The sequence below is a fragment of the Struthio camelus genome, chromosome 36 (genome assembly GCF_040807025.1).
Source record: "Struthio camelus isolate bStrCam1 chromosome 36, bStrCam1.hap1, whole genome shotgun sequence".
In the NCBI taxonomy this organism is placed as follows: domain Eukaryota; kingdom Metazoa; phylum Chordata; class Aves; order Struthioniformes; family Struthionidae; genus Struthio; species Struthio camelus.
The window spans coordinates 579,974-601,275 of NC_090977.1; the positions used below are offsets into that span (position 1 = coordinate 579,974).

The window sequence follows — 21,302 nt, forward strand, 5'->3', positions numbered from 1 at the left end:
GAGAGGATGAGAAGGGCGAGGAAGAGCGCGAGGAGGGCGATGGTGACAACGAGGAGAGCGAGGAGGAGGAGGAGGGGCAGGAAGGAGAGGACGATGCGGGTGAAGATGATGACAGCGAGGGCGAGGAGGGCGAAGACGAGGAGGGGGAGAAGGAGGAGGGCAAGGAGAGTGATGAAGAGGAGGGTGACAAGGAGGCGGAGGAGGCAGAGGAAGGTGAGGAGGAGGAGAGCAGCGAGCAAGGTGAGAATGGCGAGGAGGAAGAGGAGGAGGAAGAGGAAGGCGAGGAGGAGGAGGAAGAGGAAGGCGAGGAGGAGGAGGAGGAGGAAGGCGAGGAGGAGGAGGAGGAGGAAGGCGAGGAGGAGGAGGAAGGCGAGGAGGAGGAGGAAGGCGAGGAGGAGGAGGAAGGCGAGGAGGAGGAGGAAGGCGAGGAGGAGGAGGAAGGCGAGGAGGAGGAGGAAGGCGAGGAGGAGGAGGAAGGCGAGGAGGAGGAGGAAGGCGAGGAGGAGGAGGAGGAGGAAGGCGAGGAGGAGGAGGAAGGCGAGGAGGAGGAGGAAGGCGAGGAGGAGGAGGAAGGCGAGGAGGAGGAGGAAGGCGAGGAGGAGGAGGAAGGCGAGGAGGAGGAGGAAGGCGAGGAGGAGGAGGAAGGCGAGGAGGAGGAGGAGGAGGAAGGCGAGGAGGAGGAGGAGGAGGAAGGTAAGGAGGAGGAAGAGGAGGAGGACGAGGAGGAAGAGGAGGACGGCGAGGAGGAAGGCAAGGAGGATGAAGAGGAAGAGGAGAATAGCGAGGAGGAGGAAGAGGAGGAGGGTGAGGAGGAAGAGGAAGGCAGGGAGGAGGAAGAGGAGGAGAAGGAGGAAGAGGAGGAGGAGGAGGAAGAGGAGGAGGAGGAGGAAGAGGAGGAGGAGGAGGAAGAGGAGGAGGAGGAGGAGGAGGAAGAGGAGGAGGAGGAGGAAGAGGAGGAGGAGGAGGAAGAGGAGGAGGAGGAGGAAGAGGAGGAGGAGGAGGAAGAGGAGGAGGAGGAGGAAGAGGAAGAGGAGGAGGAGGAGGAGGAGGAAGAGGAGGAAGAGGAGGAAGAGGAGGAGATGGAGGGGGGCCGGGGCCGCTCAGGCCGGCGGCAGGGCCTGGCGCAGCAGCCGGTGCAGGAGGCCGAAGGTCGGGCGGTCGGCGGCGTCGCGGGCCCAGCAGCGCAGCATGGCGCCGCGCAGCGCCGGGGGGCAGCCGGGGGGGCACGGCAGGTACTCCTGGTGGGGGGGGGAGGAGGAGGAGGAGGAGGAACAGGCGGTGACGGGGGTAGCGACCGGCGGCGGCGGGGGGTAGCGACCCCCGGCGGGACCCACCTGGCGGCCCTGGGCGCGGAAGTGGTGCCGGGCGTTGGCGATGACCTGCTCGTCGCTGAGGCCGCCGTACGGCTGTTGCCGGCACCGCGTCAGCACCTCCCACAGCGTCACCCCGAAGGCCCAGGCGTCGCTGGCCGGCGAGAAGGTGCCCTGAGGGGCGGGGTGGGGTTGGGGGGTGGGGTCAGCGGTGGGCACGCCCCTCTGGAAGGCCCCACCTCCCTCTGGGCCGGCCCTGCCCACAAATCCCCTTAACTCTGCCCTAATTCACCTTAACTCTGCCCACAAATCCCCTTAGCCCTGCTCTAATTCACCTTAGCTCTGCCCACAAATCCCCTTAACTCTGCCCACAAATCCCCTTAACTCTGCCCTAATTCACCTTAGCTCTGCCCACAAGTCCCCTTAACTCTGCCCACAAATCCCCTTAGCCCTGCTCTAATTCACCTTAGCTCTGCCCACAAATCCCCTTAGCCCTGCTCTAATTCACCTTAGCTCTGCCCACAAGTCCCCTTAACTCTGCCCACAAATCCCCTTAGCCCTGCTCTAATTCACCTTAACTCTGCCCACAAATCCCCTTAACTCTGCCCTAATTCACCTTAGCTCTGCCCACAACTCCCCTTAACTCTGCCCACAAATCCCCTTAGCTCTGCTCTAATTCACCTTAGCTCTGCCCACAAGTCCCCTTAACTCTGCCCCACATCCCCTTAACTCTGCCCACAAATCCCCTTAGCTCTGCCCCAAACACCCTTAGCTCTGCTCTAATTCCCCTTAACTCTGCCCACAAATCCCCTTAACTCTGCCCTAATTCACCTTAGCTCTGCCCCACAACTCCCCTTAACTCTGCCCCACAACTCCCCTTAGCTCTGCCCACAACTCCCCTTAGTTCTGCTCTAATTCACCTTAGCTCTGCCCCAAATCCCCTTAACTCTGCCCTAATTCACCTTAACTCTGCCCACAAGTCCTCTTAACTCTGCACCACATCCCCTTAGCTCTGCCCACAAATCCCCTTAGCTCTGCACCACATCCCCTTAACTCTGCCCACAAATCCCCTTAGCTCTGCACCACATCCCCTTAACTCTGCCCACAACTCCCCTTAGCTCTGCCCCACAACTCCCCTTAGCTCTGCCCCACAACTCCCCTTAGCTCTGCTCTAATTCACCTTAACTCTGCCCCACATCCCCTTAGCTCTGCCCACAAATCTCTTTAGTTCTGCTCTAATTCACCTTAGCTCCGCCCCAAATCCCCTTAACTCTGCCCTAATTCCCCTTAACTCTGCCCCAACCCGCTTTCCCCCGCCGGGGGCCCCGTAGCTCCGCCCCAGGCGGCCCCGGCCGCCCCCTCACCATGAGGATGCACTCCCAGGCCATCCAGCGGATGGGCAGCAGGGCCCGGCCCCGGATGCGGTAGTAGTCGGCGGCGTAGAGGTGGCGGCTCATGCCGAAGTCGGCCACCTTGACGGTGAAGCCGGCGCCCACCAGGCAGTTGCGGGTGGCCAGGTCGCGGTGCACGAAGTTGCGCCCGGCCAGGAAGCGCATCCCCGAGGCGATCTGCGCCGCCACGTGCAGCAGCGTCGCCAGGCTGGGGGGAGGGGGGCGGGGCCGCGGCCGTGGGGGCGGGGCCTGCCCCTGGGGGCGGGGCCTGCCCCTGGGGGTGGGGCTACCGAGGGGGCGAGGCTAGAGGAGAAGGGGGTGGGGCTAAAGGGGGTGGGGGGGCAGGGCACACCCGGGGGGGTGTTTGATGCCAGCTGGGGGTGGGGCTAAAGGGAGGGGGCAGGGCTAAGAGGGGTGAAAGAAGAAGGGAGGGGCTACAGGGAAGGTGGGTGTAAAGGAAGGGGTGGGGCCCAGTGGCATAGGGATGGGTGTGGTCATGGGGGTGGGGCCAAAGTTGGGGTGGGGCCAAGGGGAGGGGCTATTGGGTGGGGCAGGGCCAAGAAAGAGGGGTGTGTTTACACAGGGGCGGGGTTAATATGGGGGCAAGGGGTGTGGCTAAGGGGTGGGGCCAGAGGAGGGGCCACAGGCCAGAACTGGGGGGGCAGCATGGCTGAGGGGGCGGGGCATAAACAAGGAGGCGTGGCCTGAGGTGGAACCCCAGGAGGAGGGGGCGTGGCCTTAAAGGGGTGGCACCAAGGTGGGGTAGGGCCCAAGGGGGTGGGGCTTAAAGGAGTAGGACCTTAAAAGGGCAATGCCTTAAAGGGGGCAGGGCCTTAAAGGGGCAACACCCTAAAGGGGTGGAGTCTTAAAAGGGCAATGCCTTAAAGGGGCAGGGCCTTAAAGGGGCAACACCCTAAAGGGGTGGAGTCTTAAAAGGGCAATGCCTTAAGGGGGCAGGGCCTTAAAGGGGCAACACCCTAAAGGGGTGGAGTCTTAAAAGGGCAAAACCTTAAAGAGGGTGAGGCCTTAAAAGGGCAACACCCTAAAGGGGTGAGGCCTTAAAGGGGCAAAGCCTTAAGAGGGCAACACCTTAAAGGAGTGAGGCCTTAAAGGGGGCGCTACCTGAGGGCGGCACCGCGGGGCCCGCCGAGGAACTGGTGGAGGTCGCCGTGCTCCATGTACTCAGTGACGATGCAGAGGGGCCCGGCGCCGGCGCACACCCCCAGCAGCCGCACGATGTTGGGGTCCCGCAGGCGCCCCAGCGTGCGCGCCTCCTGCAGGAAGTCCCGCCTGCGCCGCGTCACCCCGCGCGCCCCTTGCACGCCCTTGGCGCGTGTCGCACACCCCTCGCACGCCCCTCACGTGTGTCACACGCCCCTCGCACGTGCTGCGTGCTCCTCGCATGCCCCTGGCGTGTTATCACACACCCCTCACGCATGTTGCGTGCTCCTCGCACGCCCCCGGCGCACGTCGCGCACCCCTCACGCGTGTTGCACACCCCTGGCACACATCGCATGGCCCTCGCCCGCCGCCCACCTGGCGTTCTTGGTGGCGTCGGGCCGCAGCACCTTGACGGCGACGAGCAGGGGCCGCCCTGGGGGCGGGGCGGTGGCCAGTGGGGGCGGCGCCTGCGGCTCCTCCACCTCACATAGGTGCACCTGGGGGGTGGGGCCAGCTGGGGGCGGGGCCGTGCAGGGGTGGGGCCTCCCAGACCGGGGCGGAAGGTGGGGCGGGGCTTCCCATGTACCAGGAAAGGGGGAAAGGGGGTGGGGCTTGCCCAGGGGTGGGGCTGAAAGGGGCGGGGCTCCCCTTGGAGGTGGGGCCTCTCAGGGATGTGGCTTACCCAGGGCAGTGTGGAGCTGGGGGTGGGGCTGTCGAAAGGGAGGAGTAACTGTAGGGGTGGGGCTAGTGAGGGGGCGGGCCTTCCCCAGGGGAGGGTCTGCCCCAGGGGTGGGGCTAGGGCAGGGGTGGGGCTAGGGCAGGGGCGGGGCCTCCAGGGTAGGGCTAGCCTCAGGGGCGGGGCTTCCCAGGGAGGGTGTTTCCCAGGGGTGGGGCTTCCCAGGGTAAGGGGCCTCCCAGGGGGTGGAGCTTCCAGGGGGTGGAGCTTCCCAGAGGCGGGGCTACCCAGGGTAGGGGGGCTTCCCAGGGTCGGGGGGGGGGGCTTCCCGGGGGGGTGGGGCCTCAGCACGGGGGGCGGGACTCACCTCTCCGAACTGCCCCTCCCCCAGCTTCTCGCGGAAGCGGAGGCGGCGCCGGGGGAAGTCCGGCAGGGCGGGGCCGGGGCCAGGGGCGGGGCCCGGCACGGCGTAGGCGGTGCCTCCGGTGACATCGGCCTCCGCGTAGGCCCCCGCCCCCCCCTCGGGCTCTGCCGGGCCTGCAGGGGCGGGGCATCAGCAGGTGGGGGTGGGGCTTCCAGGGGGCGGGACTAGGCCAGAAGGGTGCCAGTGAGGAGGTGGGGCTACAGGAAAAGAGGGCGGGGCTGGACTGGGAAGGGCAGGGCTACTATAGAAGGGGGTGGGGCTTCACTAGGAGGAGAGGAGCCACTTTGGAGGGGGCAAGCCAGGAGGGGGTGGAGCTACAGGAGGGTGGGGGTGGGGCTATACTGGGGGAGGGGCTACAAGAGGAGGGGGTGGGGTGAACAGAGGAAGGGGAGGAGCTAAATAGGTCCACTATGGGGGCAAGAGGTGAGACTAAACCAGGGGGTGGGGCTAAAGGGGGTGGAGCTACATAGCAGGAGCCAACCGGGGACAGGCAGAGCCTCCCCAGGGCCCAGGGTTTAGTGGCAGGGGCGGAGCCTCACATGGAGGGGCGGGGCTTCGCCAAGAGGGGGCAGGGCCACACGAGGGGGCGGGGGGAGGTGGGAGGCAGGGCTCCCCTCCCCCCCGCCCCCTGCCCTCACCGTCTGTGTTGATTGGCTTAGCCCCATCGGGCGGGGGGCGAGCAGGGCCTCCCATTGGCTGGGCGTAGGTGGCCAGCAGGAGGCGATAGGCTGGGTTGGCAAGGGGCGTCGCTGCCGGGGGAGGGGTGAGAGGGGGCGGGGTCAGACCAGGGGGTGGGGCAGAGCAGGAGGGATACCCCCCCAGCCCACCGTGGCCTCCATCCCCCCTGCTGCCTCCATCCCTTTGTGGTCTCCATCCCTCCATGTTCTCCATTCCTCTATCCCCATGTGGTCTCCAACCCTCCATCCCTCCGTGGTCTCCAACCCTCCATCCCCCCAGTCTCTATCCCTACGTGGTCTCCATCCCTCCACTCCTCCATCCCCATGCGGCCTCCATCTCTCCACGTTCTCCATCTCCCCATCCCCATGTAGTCTCCAACCTTTCATCCCTCCATCTTCACGTAGCCTCCATCTCTCCACCCCTACGTGGTCTCCAGCCCTACGTAGCATTTCTCCATCTCTCTATGGTCTCCATATCCCCATCACCGTGTGGTCTCCATCCCTCCATGGTTTCCGTTCCTCTGTCCCACCATCCTCATGTGGTCGCCATCCCTCCATCTCCCCGTGACCTCCCTCCCTCCTTCCTCCCAGCGTCCCCCTCTGACACTCACCAGGCCCCGGGGGGCTGGGGGGGGGCTCGGGGCGCGTCGAGGGCCACCGCGGTGGCTCCTGGTAGTCGCCCTGGCCCGGGCGGATGCGCTCGTAGCGGGGGGGGCCCCGCGCCACCCCCGTCGCGTTGTTGATGACGATGGTGTCGCCCGGCGCCGAGAGCTGCACCGTCAGGTCGTCCTCCGAGATGCGGCGCTGCGCCTGCGCCCACCCGTCAGGCGGACCCAGGCGTCCGGGTCCTCCCGGCCCACCCCACCACCCTCCCGCAGCTCAGAAGACTCAGGTGTCCGGGAGCCCGGGTCCTCCCAGTTGACCCCACCGCCCTCCCATACCTGGAAGGACCCAGGCGTCCGGGCACCCTTCCTCACTCACCTTCCCCAGGATCTTCTTCCAGTACTGCCGCCACAGGATGAGGAAGATGACGACCAATAGGAGCAGGATGATGGCCACCAGGCAGCCAATGAGGATGGAAGTGTGGCTGGTGTCGTCCTTGGCGATTGGCTGCCCCGCCTTAGGCTCGTCCACGTCTGCGAGGCGGGGCAGGGCCAGGAATGTGACCCCGCCCCCTCCAGGCCTAAGCCATCAGGCTCCGCCCCCTCAGGCCCCACCTTACCCTGGGCCGTAAGGTTGGCGGTGGCCTCCCCGTGCCGGGGGGGAGCCAGGTCCTCAGGGGCAGCCCCGGCCGAAGGGTCTGGGGGCACAGCCGGGGGCCGCCCGCTGGTGCCTGCCGTGTCCTCCACCACGTCTGCGAGGGGGAGCGATGGTGCGGCCTTAACGAGGAGGCTAACGACCACCTCAGTGTCCAATCAACCCAGCGTCCAACCAACCCAACGTCCAACAAAACATGACAACATCCAGCCAGTGACCCCAATGTCCAACCACCCCAACATCCAACCAACCACCCCAATGTCCAAACCAACCACCCCCATCGTCCAACCAACCACCCCAACACCCAACAAAACATGACAACATCCAGCCAATGACCCCAATGACATCCAGTGACCCCAATGTCCAACCACCCCAACATCCAACCAACCACCCCAACGTCCAAACCAACCACCCCATCGTCCAACCAACCACCCCAACGCCCAACAAAACATGACAACATCCAGCCAGTGACCCCAATGTCCAACCACCCCAACATCCAACCAACCACCCCATTGTACAACCAACTACCCCAGCATCCAACGAACCACCCCAACGTCCAACCAACCACCCCAAAGGCCACTCAATCAACCCCCCAACCAGCAAGTCCACCCTGCACCACCCCCTGCGCCGAGCTGATGGCCCCAAGAGAGGACCCTTGCGGGCCCCTGCAGCGGGAGGACTCACCCGAGAGGAAGATGACCTCGCTGAAGAGCATCCACTCGCTGGCGAAGAAGAAGTGGCACTGGATGAAGCGGGCCTGGCGTCCGCCCAAGGGGATGGTGACCAGGCGGGCGCTGGGGTCCTTGACAGCCCCGCCCAGGCTGTGGGAGGCCGGGGTGGGCTCCCAGGCGGTGGCCAGGCTCTTCTTGAACCGACACTCCACCTCGCTGAAGATGCTCACCCCCCGCGTGTGCATGTTGTTGCAGTGCACCTGGGGGAGACGGGGTGGTGGGGGGGGTCAGCTGCTGTCCCACAAGGCCTTGGGGCACCCAGGAGGCGAATGCCAGCCCCAAGCTGGTCCCACAACACCTTGGGGCAAGGGGGTCCTGCAAGGGACCACCAGGTCCAAACCTGGGGTAGATGTGGTGGCCCCTCATGGGGAACTCATCCCATGATGCCCTAGGGCACCCCATCACCCACACTCCTGTGATGCCCTGGGGCACCCATTGCCCGCTCCCATGATGTCCTGAGCCCACACTCCCATGATGCCCTGGGGCCCCCCATTGACCACTCCCATGATGCCCTGGGGCACCCCATTGACTCCCCTACCATGATGCCCTGGGGCCCCCCATCACCCACACTCTCATGATGCCCCAGGGAACCCATTGCCCACTCCCATGATGTCCTGGGCCCACACTCCCATGATTCCCAGGGGCACCCGTCGCCCAGCCTGCCGCGGGGCACCTGCAGGGCGCGGAAGGCGCGGGGCCGCTCGAACTCGAACTCCAGCTCCAGGCGGGGCCGGGGTCCCGGCGGCCGCCGCCAGCCCACGTAGTCGTAGCCCGGCCACAGGCGCCGCTCGCGGCTCCGCGCAAAGTCGTCCAGCCCCAGCACCCCGTCGGCCAGCTGGCCCAGGCCCCCGAACCGCAGCCTGCAAGAGGAGGGGGGCACCCGGACGCCTGGGTCCCTGCCCAGACACCTGGGCGCCCTGACCGCGCGACCCACCCTGAACTATACCCTGGGGGGGCAGGACAGTTTGAGGACAATTGGAGGAGGTTTGGGGACAATTTGGGGATGACCCAGAACACTTTGGGGACAATTTGGGGAAGTTTGGGGACAGTCAGGACAGGTTGGAGGCAGTTAGGAGAGGTTGGGGGACAACTCACAGAACCCCCCAGGGCAGTTTGGGAACAACTTGGGGATGAGCCAGAACGCTGTGGGGACGCTTTGGGGAGGTTGCGGGATGGTGAGACTGGTTTGGGGACAGTTGGGGACACCCCAGGGCAGTTTGGGGACGCTTTGGGGAGGTTGCGGGATGGTGAGGCTGGTTTGGGGACAGTTGGGGACACCCCAGGGCAGTTTGGGGACGCTTTGGGGAGGTTGCAGGATGGTGAGGCTGGTTTGGGGACAGTTGGGGACACCCCAGGGCAGTTTGGGGACGCTTTGGGGAGGTTGCGGGATGGTGAGGCTGGTTTGGGGACAGTTGGGGACACCCCAGGGCAGTTTGGGGATGCTTTGGGGAGGTTGGGGGACAGCGAGGCTGGTTTGGGGAGGGCTGAGGGCAGTTTGGGGATGTCAGGGCCAATTTGGGGACAGCTGGGGCTGGTTGAGGGCCACCGGAGGCCAACGGGGAGGATGGGGACAGGGGGACATGGTGACATGGTGATGTAGGGACATAGTGATGCGCTGACATGGGGCCATGGGGAGGCAGTGATGCAGTGACATGGTAACAGGGTGATGCAGGGATGCAGTGACACAGCGACGTGGGGACATGGCAACACGGTGACACAGGGATGCGGGGACACAACGTGGGGCCATGGGGACACAGTGACACGGTGACATGGTGATGCAAGGATATGGGGACACGGTGACAAGGGGATGCAGGGAACACAGGGACTCGGTGACATGGGGACGCGGGGACAGGGGGATACAGTGGCACAGTGACGCGAGGACGTGGTGACACGGTGACGCGGCGCTGGGGGGACTCACTGGCCGATGCTGTGGCCGTCGTAGGTGGAGTCGTTGAGGACGACGGGCGCCGGGTCGAGGGCCATCACCTGCCCCTGTGGTGCCGCGTAGGACAGGAGCCCCGCTGGGGACAGCAGCGTGTCACCCCGCGGACGTGGTGACGCGACGACACGGGGACGCTCGCCGCCCCGGGGGCAGCCGTAGAGCCGGGGGCACAAGTAGGCACTCGCGCCGCCGTCGGGGATGGGGACACCGGGGTGGGGGTTGGGGGGGGAAGGTGACACCGGGGGACGGGGACAGGCGGTGACGGTGACACTCACCGCGCCAGGGACAGCCGTAGAGCTCGAGGCGCAGGCAGACGCTCATGACGCGGTCGGCGCGGGGGTAGACCCGCACGGCCCGGGCCACCACGGCTGGCGCCAGGTCCTTGAGCACCACGGCCTCGGGGTCCTCGTTGCCCGCGATCACCTGCGGCCCCGCGTCAGCCCCCGATCCCCCCGGATCCCCACCTGGCATCCCCCGGGGGTCCTCTGAGCCCCCCCCAGGACCCCAAGGTCCCCGCAGGGGGACCCAGGCACTCAAGGATCCCCCTAGATCTCTGGGATCTCCCAGCACCCTCAGGGATCCCTGGAGACCTCCAAGGTCCCTGAACGGGTCCCACAGCCCCTGGGATCTCCCCAGATCCCTAATGATCCCCAGGGCCTCCCAGTGATCCCAGTGCCTCCCCAGGGGTCCCAGAGGCCCCAGGATCACCCGGATCCCCAGCGAGCCCTGGGGTCTCCCAGTGCCCCTCGGTGATCCCTGGGATGCCCCCAGGGTCCCCTGGGGTCTGTCATGTCCCCAAAATCTCCAACATGCACCCAAGGTCCCCATGATCCCCTGTCCCTAATGTGTCCCCATGTCCCCACCACGTCCCCAAGGTGTCCTCAAGGTCCCCAAGGGGTCTCCAAGGTCCCCAAGGGATCCCCACCACACCCCCAAGGTGTCCCCAAGACATCTCCAAGGTCCCCAAGAGATCTCCACCATGTCCCTAAGGTGTCCCCAAGGTGTCTCCACGGTCCCCAAGGTGTCCCCAAGGTGCCTGGTCACCTCAGCACCCGAGCCAGTGGAGCCAGCAGTGCCAGTGGCAGCTGTAGGGCAGCCGGTACGCCCCGTGTCCCCACCGCGTCCCCATGTCCCCCCCGCCTCCTGAAGTCCCCAAGGGGTCCCCAAGGTGCCCGGTCACCTCGGCGCCCCAGCGGTCACGCCAGCGGAGCCAGTGGTGCCGGTCACGGGTGTAGCGCAGCTGGTAGGCCCGGGCGAACTCCTTGCCGTGGCCGTCAGCGTGCCGTCCCTGCGTCCCCACCAGTGTCACCACGTGCAGCTGGCCCAGGTCCACCTCGAGGAACTCGGCCTCGTCCGGGTACACGGGGCCCGCAGGGCACCAGGCGCCGTCCCCGTCGCTGCGGCCCAGCCTGGGGACACCAAGGGGACATTGAGGGGATGGGGGGGACACCCAGGGGACACGGGGACACCTAGGGAAATGGGACTAGCTGGGACAAGGGGACACCTAGGGACATGGGGACATCCAGGGGACACAGGGACACGGGGCCACCATTGGGGACATGGGTGGCCAGGGCCATGGGATGGGGACACTGGGCAGAGGGAGAGGACACCAGGAGGCGCTGGGAGGGCACAGGGACCATACTGGTCCATACTGGGCTCACCGGCCATGGTGGGCTGCGGGATGAGGACACCAGGAGGAGGGAGGGGACATGGGGACGGGACACGGGGTGGGATGGGATGGGGACCCAGGACCACACTGGACTGTACTAGTCCACGCTGGGCCATACAGGGCCATACTGGTCCATACTGGGCCGTACCGGCCATGGCGGGCGGCGGTCGACTCGGACCAGGCGCTGGAGGCCGTCAGGCGGCTGTCGGGGATGGCGCCGTCCTGCATGCCCAGGGCGTAGCGACACCTGCCTGGGGACACGGGGGACACGGGGGGACATCAGGGACGGGGGGGGACATGGGGGGACACACAGGAGTCACAGGGGACAGCAAGGACACGCTGGCCTCACATCCCCTACGCAGCCCCTATAGACCCCCTATAGCCCACCGCTCCACATGGGGCCCCTGTAGCCCACCTGCCCCCCACGGCTCGTATAGGGGACCCACAGCCCCATATAGGGCCCCTATACATCCCTCATGGCTCCCCCACCCCCTATACAGCCCCCACAGCTCATCAGCCCCCCACAGCCCCTATGGCCCCTATACACCCTCCTTCACCCCTCATGGCTGCTATAGGGGACCCTCAGCCCCATGTGGCCCCTATATACCCCCTACAGCCCAACCACCCCTCATGGCCCCTATAGGGCACCCGCAAGCTCATATAACTGCTATACATCCCCCAGGGCTCCCCCCCCCCACAGCCCTATATGGCCCCCATTAGGGGTCTCACCCAGGTCGAGGAGCCCGTCCAGCTCCAGCTCGGACACCTGGGCCCCCGCGGTGGTGATGAGGAGGAGGAGGAGGGGGGCGAGGCCGAGGGGCCCCATGGTGGCCCCAAGGCGACCCCGACACGCCAGCGTCCCGCCTGGGGACAGATATGTCAGTTTCGAGCCCCCCTTCCCCTGAAACGTCAGTTTTGAGCCCCCCCCGGCCCCAAAACATCCAGTTTCGAGCCCTGCCTTGGCCCAAAAGGTCAGTTTTGAGCCCCTAAATGTCTGTTTCGAGCCCCTCCTCATAAATCCCCGTTATATAAGCACGTTCCCGCATACTTCAAAACACATAGAAACACACAACTACTAATCACATATAACATACAATATATTATAAGCACATATATAACTGTAGAGCCATAGAATCACTTAAAGAGACAAATATACATATACACCTATACTGTATTTATATGGTCACTACATAAGTTTTTTTTCTATATGCGTGCACTTCATAGATACACATAGATGTGTACATAGACCTGCGGATACAGAAGCTTCTGTATGTGTTACTATAGGCATGTATATCTATACCTAAGTTTTTGTACCTTATAAAAAAACTATATAGTCCTAAGTATACACCCAAAATGGCTATAAACCCCTATAGGAGTTTATATAAAGTACTATAGGGGTGTGCGTAGAGAAGCTATGGGCAGACAAGTGCTACCGGTACCTACATATAGGGGTAGAGGGTTTGCACCTGCAGGCACCCCTGAACCCACGCTGCGCTATAGGGGTGCGTAGCGGGAGCCTATGGGGTGTTAATGGCTTATATAAGGGTATGCGGATACATATACACCACACTGTACGTGCAAACATAAAACTTTGCTTATTATACAGTTACCTGCAGGGCTACCCAGGGCCATAGGGGTGTTTACGGCATTGTATAGGCTTCCCTGTGTCTATACACACATGCCAAGCGCACACACGAACGTACAGGGTCCACAGGGCCCAGCTCTATAGCTACCCACAACATGAAGAGCCATAGGGATCGGGGCAGAGAGCACTTAAAGGCTCTTAACGAATTATATAGGGGCCTGCACGCCTCCCTGGGGCACTGCGTGCGGGTGGGTATAGAGATAGGCTATAGGGTTTCATCCTATAGGTACCTGTAAAATGCTCTGGGGCCGGTATAGGGGGTGCTTAGAGCTGCGCTGCCTTATCTGGGCTCTATAGGCATCTCTGTAGGGCGCTCTATGGGGGGCAGAGGGAGCTATAGGGTGGCAGGGGAGTCTAGAGGGGGCTATAGGGGACTGGGGGCAGGCAGTGAGGACACACAGGGCAGCCCAGGCGCTCTATAGGTGCCTCCATACGGGCTGGGTGGGGGGTGCCTAAAGGGCTGCCAGGGGCTGGGGGGACCCTCAGGGCCCCCCATGGGCCCCATAGAGCTCCCCATAGGGGGCCCCCAGCTCTCTGCCCCAAGTGACCCAAATCCCCCCCAAAATACCCCCAAATACCCGTCCAATGTCCCAAAAACCCCCTGAAATGCCCCAAATCCCCCCCAAAGTTCCCCAAATATCCCCAAGAGCCCCAAATACCCCCCAAAGTACCCCAAATACCCCCAAAGTGCCCCAAATCCCCCCGAAATGCTCCAATATTCCCCAAAATCCCCCCAAAACCCCCCAAAGTGCCAATATTCCCCAAAGTGCCCCAAACACCCCCAATATTCCCCCAAAGTGCCCCCAATACCCCCCCAAAGTGCCCTCAAACGCCCCAAACCCCCCCCCCGGCACCCCCAGTGCCCCCACCAGGCTCCACGCCGCCTCCTCTTTGCCGCAGCCCCCGGACGCCTGGGTCCTCCGGGAGGGGAGGGCAGCCCGGACGCCTGGGCCCTCTCCCCCTCCTCCTCCTGCGGGGGGGGGGGAGGGGAGGGGAGGGCAGCCCGGACGCCTGGGTCCCCCCCACCGAAGCTCGGAGTGGGGCTGCCAAGGGGGCTTGGGAGCCCGGACGCCTGGGTCCCTTGGGCGGAGCAGGTGGGGAGGGGGCAGCTAGGACCCAGGGGGTTCCCACGCCTCACCTTGGGGGGGGGAGGCGGGGCCCGGACGCCTGGGTCCTCTCTGGGAAGCCCTTTGTTCCCCTCCCTTTGTCCACCCGGGGGCTCGGGGGGGGGGGGGGGGGGACCTGGAAACCTCCAAAAGGGGCCCCCAAAATCACAGCGGAGGGCTGGGACTCCCCCCAAAAGGGCCTCCGCCCAAAAAGGGGGGGGGGGGCTTGAAAACACCTCAAATCCCTCTGAAATAACCTGGGGCTTGAAACCCCCCCCCTCCAAGCGTGAAAACACCTTTTTTGGGAGCCTCAAAACCATCTTTTTGGGGACCCCTCAAAACTACCTTTCTGGAGTGCCTTGAAACTACCTTTTGGGGGACCCTCCAAACTGCCCGTTTTGGTCATCCTCAAATCTGCCCTATCCAGGGATGCCTTGAAACTGCCTTTCGAGGGACCATCAAAACTGCCTTTTTGGGGACCCTCAAATTTGTCCTTTTTGGGATCCCTCAAAACCACCCTTTCTGGGGACCCTCAAAACTGCCTTTTTTGGGGACCTTTGCACCTGCCTTTCTGGGACCTCTTGAAACTCCCTATTTTGGGGATCGCAATCCCCCCTTTTGGAGCCCCCATGAAACTGCCTTTTTGGGGGACCCTAAAAATTGCCCTTTGGGGGTCCCCTCAAAACTATCTTTATCCGGCCCCCTCGAAACTCCCTTTTCGGGGCCCTCTCAAAACCACCTTTTGGGGGCCCCCCACCCCGGACGCCTGGGTCCCCCGGGGGCATGACCGCTCCCAGCGGCCGGTGCCAAGGGGCCGGGCCCAGGCAGGCAGGTACTGGGTGCAGCCGGCGCAGCCCTGGCCTGGCACCCAGCCGGGCCTGCGGGTGCCCCAGGAGGGGGAGACCCCAGGGTGGGGGAGACGGATGGACGTACAGTAACCCCTCCTCCCCCCATCAAGGGGGCCCAGGCATCCGGCTGCCCCCCCCCACGCATGGCTGGGCAGTGACCGCATGTCTCGGGGCCTAAAAATACCCCCGGGGTGGGGGGAAGGGAGGAGGAGGTGCCCCCTCCCCTTTCCCCGGACGCCTGGGCCCCCGGACGCTTGGGTCCCCACGTGGGTGTGCCAACTGCTCCCCCCCCAAAACAGCTGTGGGGGGGCAGCAGCTGGGGAGGGGGGAACAGCTGTTTGGGGGGGGGGGGGGGCTTTGATCCCAAAGGGCTCCACAGGGCCCAAGCGTCCGGGCTGCCCCCCTTCCCCCTCCGCCCCTGCAAAACAGGTGCTGGGAGAGGGCCCAGGCGTCTGGGCAGCTCCGACTCTCCTCCCACCCCATCAGCCGCAGCTGGGGAAAGGGACCCAGGCGTCCGGGGTGGGGTCTGGGTGCCTGCTGCTCCCCCCGCCCTGCCAGGGGCCCAGGCGTCCTGGCCTTCCTCCCCAGCTGCTGGGCCGAATTCCTCGCTTGGGCCAGGCCCAGGGCGAGGGCGCCCGGATGCCTGGGCCCCCCTCGCTGGGAAGCCCAGCGCTGAACTAAATCCTGTTATTTCCCCCCTTTTGACTGTTATTAACAGTTATTTTCATTATTCCGGTTCCCTTCCCCCACTATTAGCAGCTATTTCCCTATTAACCTGTATTCTTCGTTATTAGCTGTTATTTCCCCTTCCCTCGCCCCACCATTATCAACCATTATTCCGCATTATTCACTATAATTAGCTGCTATTCTCCCATTATTAGGGATTATTCTTTCATTATTCCCCACTATTAGGGGCTATTCCCCATTCTCCCCTATTATTAGGGGTTCCCCCCCATTTCTACCCATTTCTCCCCATCATTAAGGCCTATTCCCCCCTTCTCCTCCGTTATTTGAGGTTATTCTAATATCTCCCATTATCTCTCATTATTGGGGGCTATTCTCTCATTATTTCCCATTAACCACCATTATTAGGGGATATACCCTATTATTTTCCCATTATTAGGGGCTATTCCCCCATTACTTGGGGCTACCCTACTGCTTATTCCCCATTAGGGGTTATTCCCCATTTATTAGGGGCTATTCCCTCATTATTCCCCACTTTCCTTCATTATTAGGGGCTATTATCCCCTTATTTGGGACCATTCCCCCCTTATTTCCTGTTATGAGGAGCTATTCCCCTCTCACTCCCCATTATTAGTGCTTATTCCCTCATTGTTCCCCTTTTCCTTCATTATCAGGGGCTGTTCCCCTCTCATACCCAATTATTAGGGACTGTTTCCTCATTATTCCCCAATTCTCCTTCATTATTAGTGACTATTCTTCCCTTACTCTCCATTATTAGGGACTATTCCCTCATTTCCCCCCAATTTTCCTTCATTATTAGTGAGTATTCTTCCCTTACTCCCCATTATTAGGGACTATTCCCTTATTTTTCCCAATTTTCCTTCATTACTAGGGACTAGTCCCCATAATTCTCCATTATTAATGGTTATTTCCCCTTTAATCCCCATTATTAGGGACTTTCTCCTCATAATTCTCCAATATCCTTCACTACTAGAGACTATTCCCTCATTATTCCCCATTTTCCTTCACTGTTAGGGACCATTCCCCCCTCAATCCCCATTAGCAGGGAATTTCTCCTCATTATTCCCCAATTTCCCTTCCCTATTGGGACTATTCCCCCTTTTCCTTCCTTATTTGGGGTTTATTCCCGGTTATTCCCGCCTATTCCCTCCCCTCCCCCCGCTCCCCTCAGCCGAGCGCCGCCCGCCATTACCCGCGCTCGCCCGCCATTACCCTCGGGGGCCCGCCCACGCCCCGCTCCCCGCCAATCGCCGCCGCCGCCCACCCCGCCAGCCAATGGGACGCGCCCGAGCGGCGGAGAGCAGCCAACGGGAGCGCGGCGGCGGCGGGCGCCGCGGGGCGCTCCCGGCAGGCTGCGCGCGGCGGCGGCGGCAGCTGCCGTGGCGGGCAGGTGAGGGCCGGCAGGGAGGTATAGGGGATATAGGGGCTATAGGGGGGGCTCGGAGGCGTGTTGGGGGGTATAGAGGTACGGGAAGGGCATAAGGGTGTAGCGGGGGGGTTATAGGGAGGTTATAAGGGTGGGGGGGATATAGGGAAAGTGCAGGGCCTATAGGGGTTGGGGGAACAGGGAGGGTATGGGATGTATAGGGGGTTATAGGGGAAATGAGGAGCCTATAGGGGCGGGGGGATATAGGGAAGGCACGGGGTGTATGGGGAGTATAGGAAAAATGCGGAGCCTATGGGGTGAGGGGGTATAGGGAGGGTGCGGGGTGTCTGGGGGGTATAGGAAAAATGCGGAGCCTATTGGAGCGGGGGGTATAGGGAGGGTATGGGGTGTATAGGGGGTATAGGGAAAAGGCGGAGCCTACAGGGGTGGGGGGTATAGGGAGGGTGCAGGTGATATAGGGCTGTGGGGGGTATAGGGAAAATGCAGAGCCTATAGGGGTTGGGGGGGTATAGGGAGGGTACGGAGCATATGGAGGTTGGAGGTATAGGGAAAATATGGAGCCTATAGGGGTGCGTGTAGGGTGTCCCCTCTCTCCCCGCCCGGCGGCGCTGCCCCGTGTGCCGCCGCGGGGCCGAGGGCAGAGCGACGGGGTGACCTACGGCCGGGGGCACCACCTGGTGCCCCCCGGTATACGCCAGCCCCCACAGCCCCCATATGGGCAGGCCCTATAGTGACCCAGCTCTCCTGATCCCCTATGGACCTGGTCATATAGGGACCCACCCCCCTGATCCCATGCTCGCCTGACCCCATACAGGCCTGACCCTATAGAGATTACAGTCCTTGTCCTTACGTGAACCTAGCACCATAGGGACCTGGTCTTGACTCCTTATGGAAGTGACCCTATAGGAAACAGACCCTATAGGTACCCCGCTGTAGGGCCTGATGTCTCATACAAACCTGATCCTGTAGAGACCAGAGCTAGGCCTATAGAATAGCATGCCCTGAACCTATACAGACCTGACTCTATAGGGAGCAGCCCCCTATGGAGCTGACCCTATAGGGACTAGTCCCCTATGGAACTGACCCTATAGGGACCAGCTCCGCTCACCTGTTTCCCACCCCTCCAGGTCCCAGCTGAAGCTCCCGGACCCAGAGCTGGGCCAGGTACTCGTTGGGGGGCACCCAGACGCCTGGGTCCTGGGTGGGGGATTCTCCAGGGTCTCGTATAGGGTTGGGCTATACACCACCAGCCGGGGTGGGGGGCGGCCCAGGGTCCCCACCGGGGGGGGGGGGACATGGGGTGACACGGGGTCAGGTGCCTCCCACAAAGGCGTGGGCAGCCCCTTATGGCCGCCCGCGTAAGAGACGGAGGCAGAGGAAGAGGAACGGCCCCGCGGCGGGGACGGCCAGGAGCGGCTCCCCAGGGGCTGCATTCCTACACGAGGCCTCCCTTTTCGGGGTCAAAACGGGCGGTTTTGGGATCCCTCGCCACCACCGCTGGCCTCACTGACCCGCTGCCACCTCCTCCACAGGCAAGTGACGGCGAGGGACAACCAGTGGGGACACGGGTGGCAATAAAGCGGTGACAAAAAGGCCCCATATGTTTCCCTCCCATCCCCCCCCCCCCAATACGGACACCTGGGTGGGGGGCAGAGAGGCCCGGATGCCTGGGCCCTTTTTGGAGGGGGTGGCAGAAGAGGGACCCAGGCGTCTGGGCAGGCCAGGATTAAGGGCTCACGCTGGCTCAGTGCATCCGGACTGGTGTCACCGCAGCCACCGTGCGGTGACAAGGATGGGAGGAGGGGACAATCCAGGGGGGTGTCTGAGGGTCATGGGATGTCCCGGGAGGGTGGGGTGTCCCCATGTGGGGGACAGGGGCATCCCGAGGGTGGGGGACAGCATGGTGGCGCCTCCATAGGGTGGCACCAGCCAAGATGGGGTGACCCTGGGCAGATGGGACGGGGGACACTGAGGACCTGGGACACCCTGGGGACCTAGGACAAGTGTCCCCAAGGACCCAAAGCTACCTCAGGGTGTCAGGACAGGGGACCTTAGGGATGTGGGGGCACACTAAGGACTTGGGGACCACCCGATGGACCTGGATCTTCTGGGGACCTGGCATCACCCCAAGGGGCTTGGGGCCACCGCGGGAATGCAGGACAGCTGTCACCAAGGATTTGGAACCATCCCAAGGATCTGGGACCTTCTTGGGGACCCAGGACCACCCCAAAGACCTGGCACCACCCCAAGGACCCAGCAGGAGTGTTCTCAAGGACTTGGGGCCACCCCAGGGATGTGGGACCACCCCAGAGAGCCAAGACAAGTGTCCTCAAGGACCTGGGACCACCTCAAGGACTTGGGACCTTCTTGGGGGCCTCCAGTCACCATGGGGACTGAGGACCACCCCAAGGACTCAAGGCCACCCTGCAGCCTCCTGCCCCAGGACAAGTGGCCCTAAGGAGCTGGGATATGTGGGTCCCCTGGGGGGCAGTGGGATCACGGCCTCCATGCCCACGTGGCCTTTCCACTGCCACGTGGTTTCCATCCATCCGCACGAGGTCTCCATCTCTGTCTCCACATGGTCTCATCCCCTTTTGGTCTCCATCCACCTTTCCATTCCTACATGGTCTCCATTGCCACCTGATCTCTGTCTGTCTCCAGCCCCATGTGGTCTGCATCCATCTATCTGCATGTGGTTTTTGCCCATCTTTCCATCCCCATGTGGTCTCCATCTTTCTCTCTGTTGCGCGTGCACACTCTCTCTTCATCCCCACGTGGCCTCCATCCCTCTCTCCATCCATCTTTCCATCCCTGTGTGGTCTTCATTTCTCTTTCCATCCCCACGTGGCCTCCATCCCTCTCTCCATCCATCTTTCCATCCCTGTGTGGTCTTCATTTCTCTTTCCATCCCCACGTGGCCTCATCCCTCTCTCCATCCATCTTTCCATCCCTGTGTGGTCTTCATTTCTCTTTCCATCCCCACGTGGCCTCCATCCCTCTCTCCATCCATCTTTCCATCCCTGTGTGGTCTTCATTTCTCTTTCCATCCCCACGTGGCCTCCATCCCTCTCTCCATCCATCTTTCTGTCTCCACATGGTCTCCAGCTATCCCTCTGTCCATGTGCCCCGCAGAAGAACCGTCCCTCCAGCCCCACGCGCTCCTGTCCACCCAGGCTGCACCTGGCCTGCCCAGAAAGCCACTGGTGCCCCGGTGTTTCCTTCTTGTCTCCGCTAGAGGGTGGTGAGATCCAGCACTTTCCCTTTCAAGACCTATTTTTGAGGGTTTTCCGCTCGTTTCAGCTGGCACGGCGCTCCTGGCCCCGTCCCCGGCTGCCAGGAGGTGGTTTCGGGGCACCCCTCGTTCTCAGGGCTCTTCCTGAAGGAACAGATCCCTTTGTTGGAGGACCAGGTCCCTTTCTCCTCCTCTCCATCCCCCCATCCTCACGCACCTCCGCGCTCTCCCTCCATCCGCGTTCGCCGCTGCCGCCCTTCTGCGGCTCCGTGCCGTCACCCGCCTGTCGGTGCACCGGGGGGGGGGGGGAGGTTCTGGGGGTGCACAGAAGGGACCTGAGGGGATCTGCAGGTGCACGGAGGGGATTTGGGGGGATCTGAGGGTGCCCAGAGGGGATTTCTGAGGATCTACGGCTGCACGGAGGGGATTTGGGGGGATCTGAGGGTGCCCGGAGGGGATTTCTGAGGATCTATAGGTGCACGGAGGGGATTTGGGGGGATCTGAGGGTGCCCGGAGGGGATTTCTGAGGATCTACGGCTGCACGGAGGGGATTTGGGGGGATCTGAGGGTGCCCGGAGGGGATTTCTGAGGATCTGAGGGTGCGCAGAGGGGATCTGCCCCCCTCCGCGTGTGCCGCCCCCACCCCAGGCACCTGTTTTGCACCTCCTCGAGGCCTCGTGGCCAAAATCACGCCGGAAAAGCGGAGGCTGCCGCCTGTGAGCACCTGGCGCCGAGCCCGACCTGCTTCCTGACGAGCGGCCGCTAACGAAGCAGCCCCAGTGGGGGCACCCGCTTGGCCCATTCCCACCCCATGCTTTAGGTTTGCAAGCAGTGTTTGTTATTAGACTTTATTAACCCTGTTAATTAAGCTTGGTTGGCCTTGTTAGTTAAACTATTAGCCCTGCAAATGCAGCACTATTAGCCCTGTTAATTAAATGTATTAGCACTGCTAATTAACCACTATTAACCCTGTTAGTTAAGCTCTACCAACCCTGTTAAGCCCAGCTGGGCTGGCCCCAGCGCCCCACAGCTCGTTGTTGGGGCCGGGAATGCGGAAACGGGGTGTTTTTTGGCCGTTTCCAGCCCGGCTCGTTGTCCCCAAATCGCCTCTTTTTCGCCCGGCGGCGAATCCTGGGGGTGT

The 21,302-nt window shown here is 62.8% G+C and overlaps 2 protein-coding genes across 3 annotated transcripts; one reads left to right on the top strand and one right to left on the bottom strand.

The window, feature by feature from the left end:
* Nucleotides 1–1,064: 1,064 nt before the first annotated feature.
* Nucleotides 1,065–12,340, bottom strand: DDR1 (discoidin domain receptor tyrosine kinase 1). Its single transcript, XM_068923840.1, has 17 exons — nucleotides 11,968–12,340; nucleotides 11,387–11,485; nucleotides 10,750–10,978; nucleotides 9,845–9,992; nucleotides 9,546–9,648; nucleotides 8,301–8,487; nucleotides 7,486–7,827; nucleotides 6,862–7,042; nucleotides 6,621–6,775; nucleotides 6,251–6,449; nucleotides 5,601–5,711; nucleotides 4,906–5,075; nucleotides 4,238–4,359; nucleotides 3,824–3,991; nucleotides 2,675–2,909; nucleotides 1,335–1,484; nucleotides 1,065–1,238 (listed from the first exon to the last, which is right to left on the bottom strand). The coding sequence occupies exons 1-17, from the start codon at nucleotides 12,177–12,179 to the stop codon at nucleotides 1,101–1,103; spliced, it is 2,949 nt and encodes a 982-aa protein (XP_068779941.1). The 5' UTR covers nucleotides 12,180–12,340; the 3' UTR covers nucleotides 1,065–1,100.
* Nucleotides 9,627–21,302, top strand: LOC138063800 (uncharacterized). 2 transcript variants are annotated; one of them, XM_068923820.1, is made up of 3 exons: nucleotides 9,627–9,742; nucleotides 18,057–18,093; nucleotides 19,005–21,302. In XM_068923820.1, the coding sequence occupies exon 3, from the start codon at nucleotides 19,399–19,401 to the stop codon at nucleotides 20,539–20,541; it is 1,143 nt and encodes a 380-aa protein (XP_068779921.1). In that variant the 5' UTR covers nucleotides 9,627–9,742; nucleotides 18,057–18,093; nucleotides 19,005–19,398; the 3' UTR covers nucleotides 20,542–21,302. The 2 variants fall into 2 exon arrangements, with proteins under 2 accessions (XP_068779921.1, XP_068779920.1); XM_068923819.1 differs by lacking the exon at nucleotides 9,627–9,742 and having other exon boundaries at nucleotides 17,385–18,093; nucleotides 18,462–21,302.

Bases quoted from the DNA above. Each gene is read 5' to 3' on its own strand.
- DDR1 (XM_068923840.1), bottom strand. From the start codon at position 12,179: ATGTTTTGGGGCCGGGGGGGGCTCAAAACTGACGTTTCAGGGGAAGGG. The intron at 9,649-9,844 runs GTGAGTGTCACC...TGCTGTCCCCAG, and splicing joins CTACGGCTGTCCCTGGCGCG to CGGGGCTCCTGTCCTACGCG. The intron at 5,076-5,600 runs GTGAGGGCAGGG...CCGCCCCTGCAG, and splicing joins TAAGCCAATCAACACAGACG to GCCCGGCAGAGCCCGAGGGG.
- LOC138063800 (XM_068923820.1), top strand. From the start codon at position 19,399: ATGTGGGTCCCCTGGGGGGCAGTGGGATCACGGCCTCCATGCCCACGT.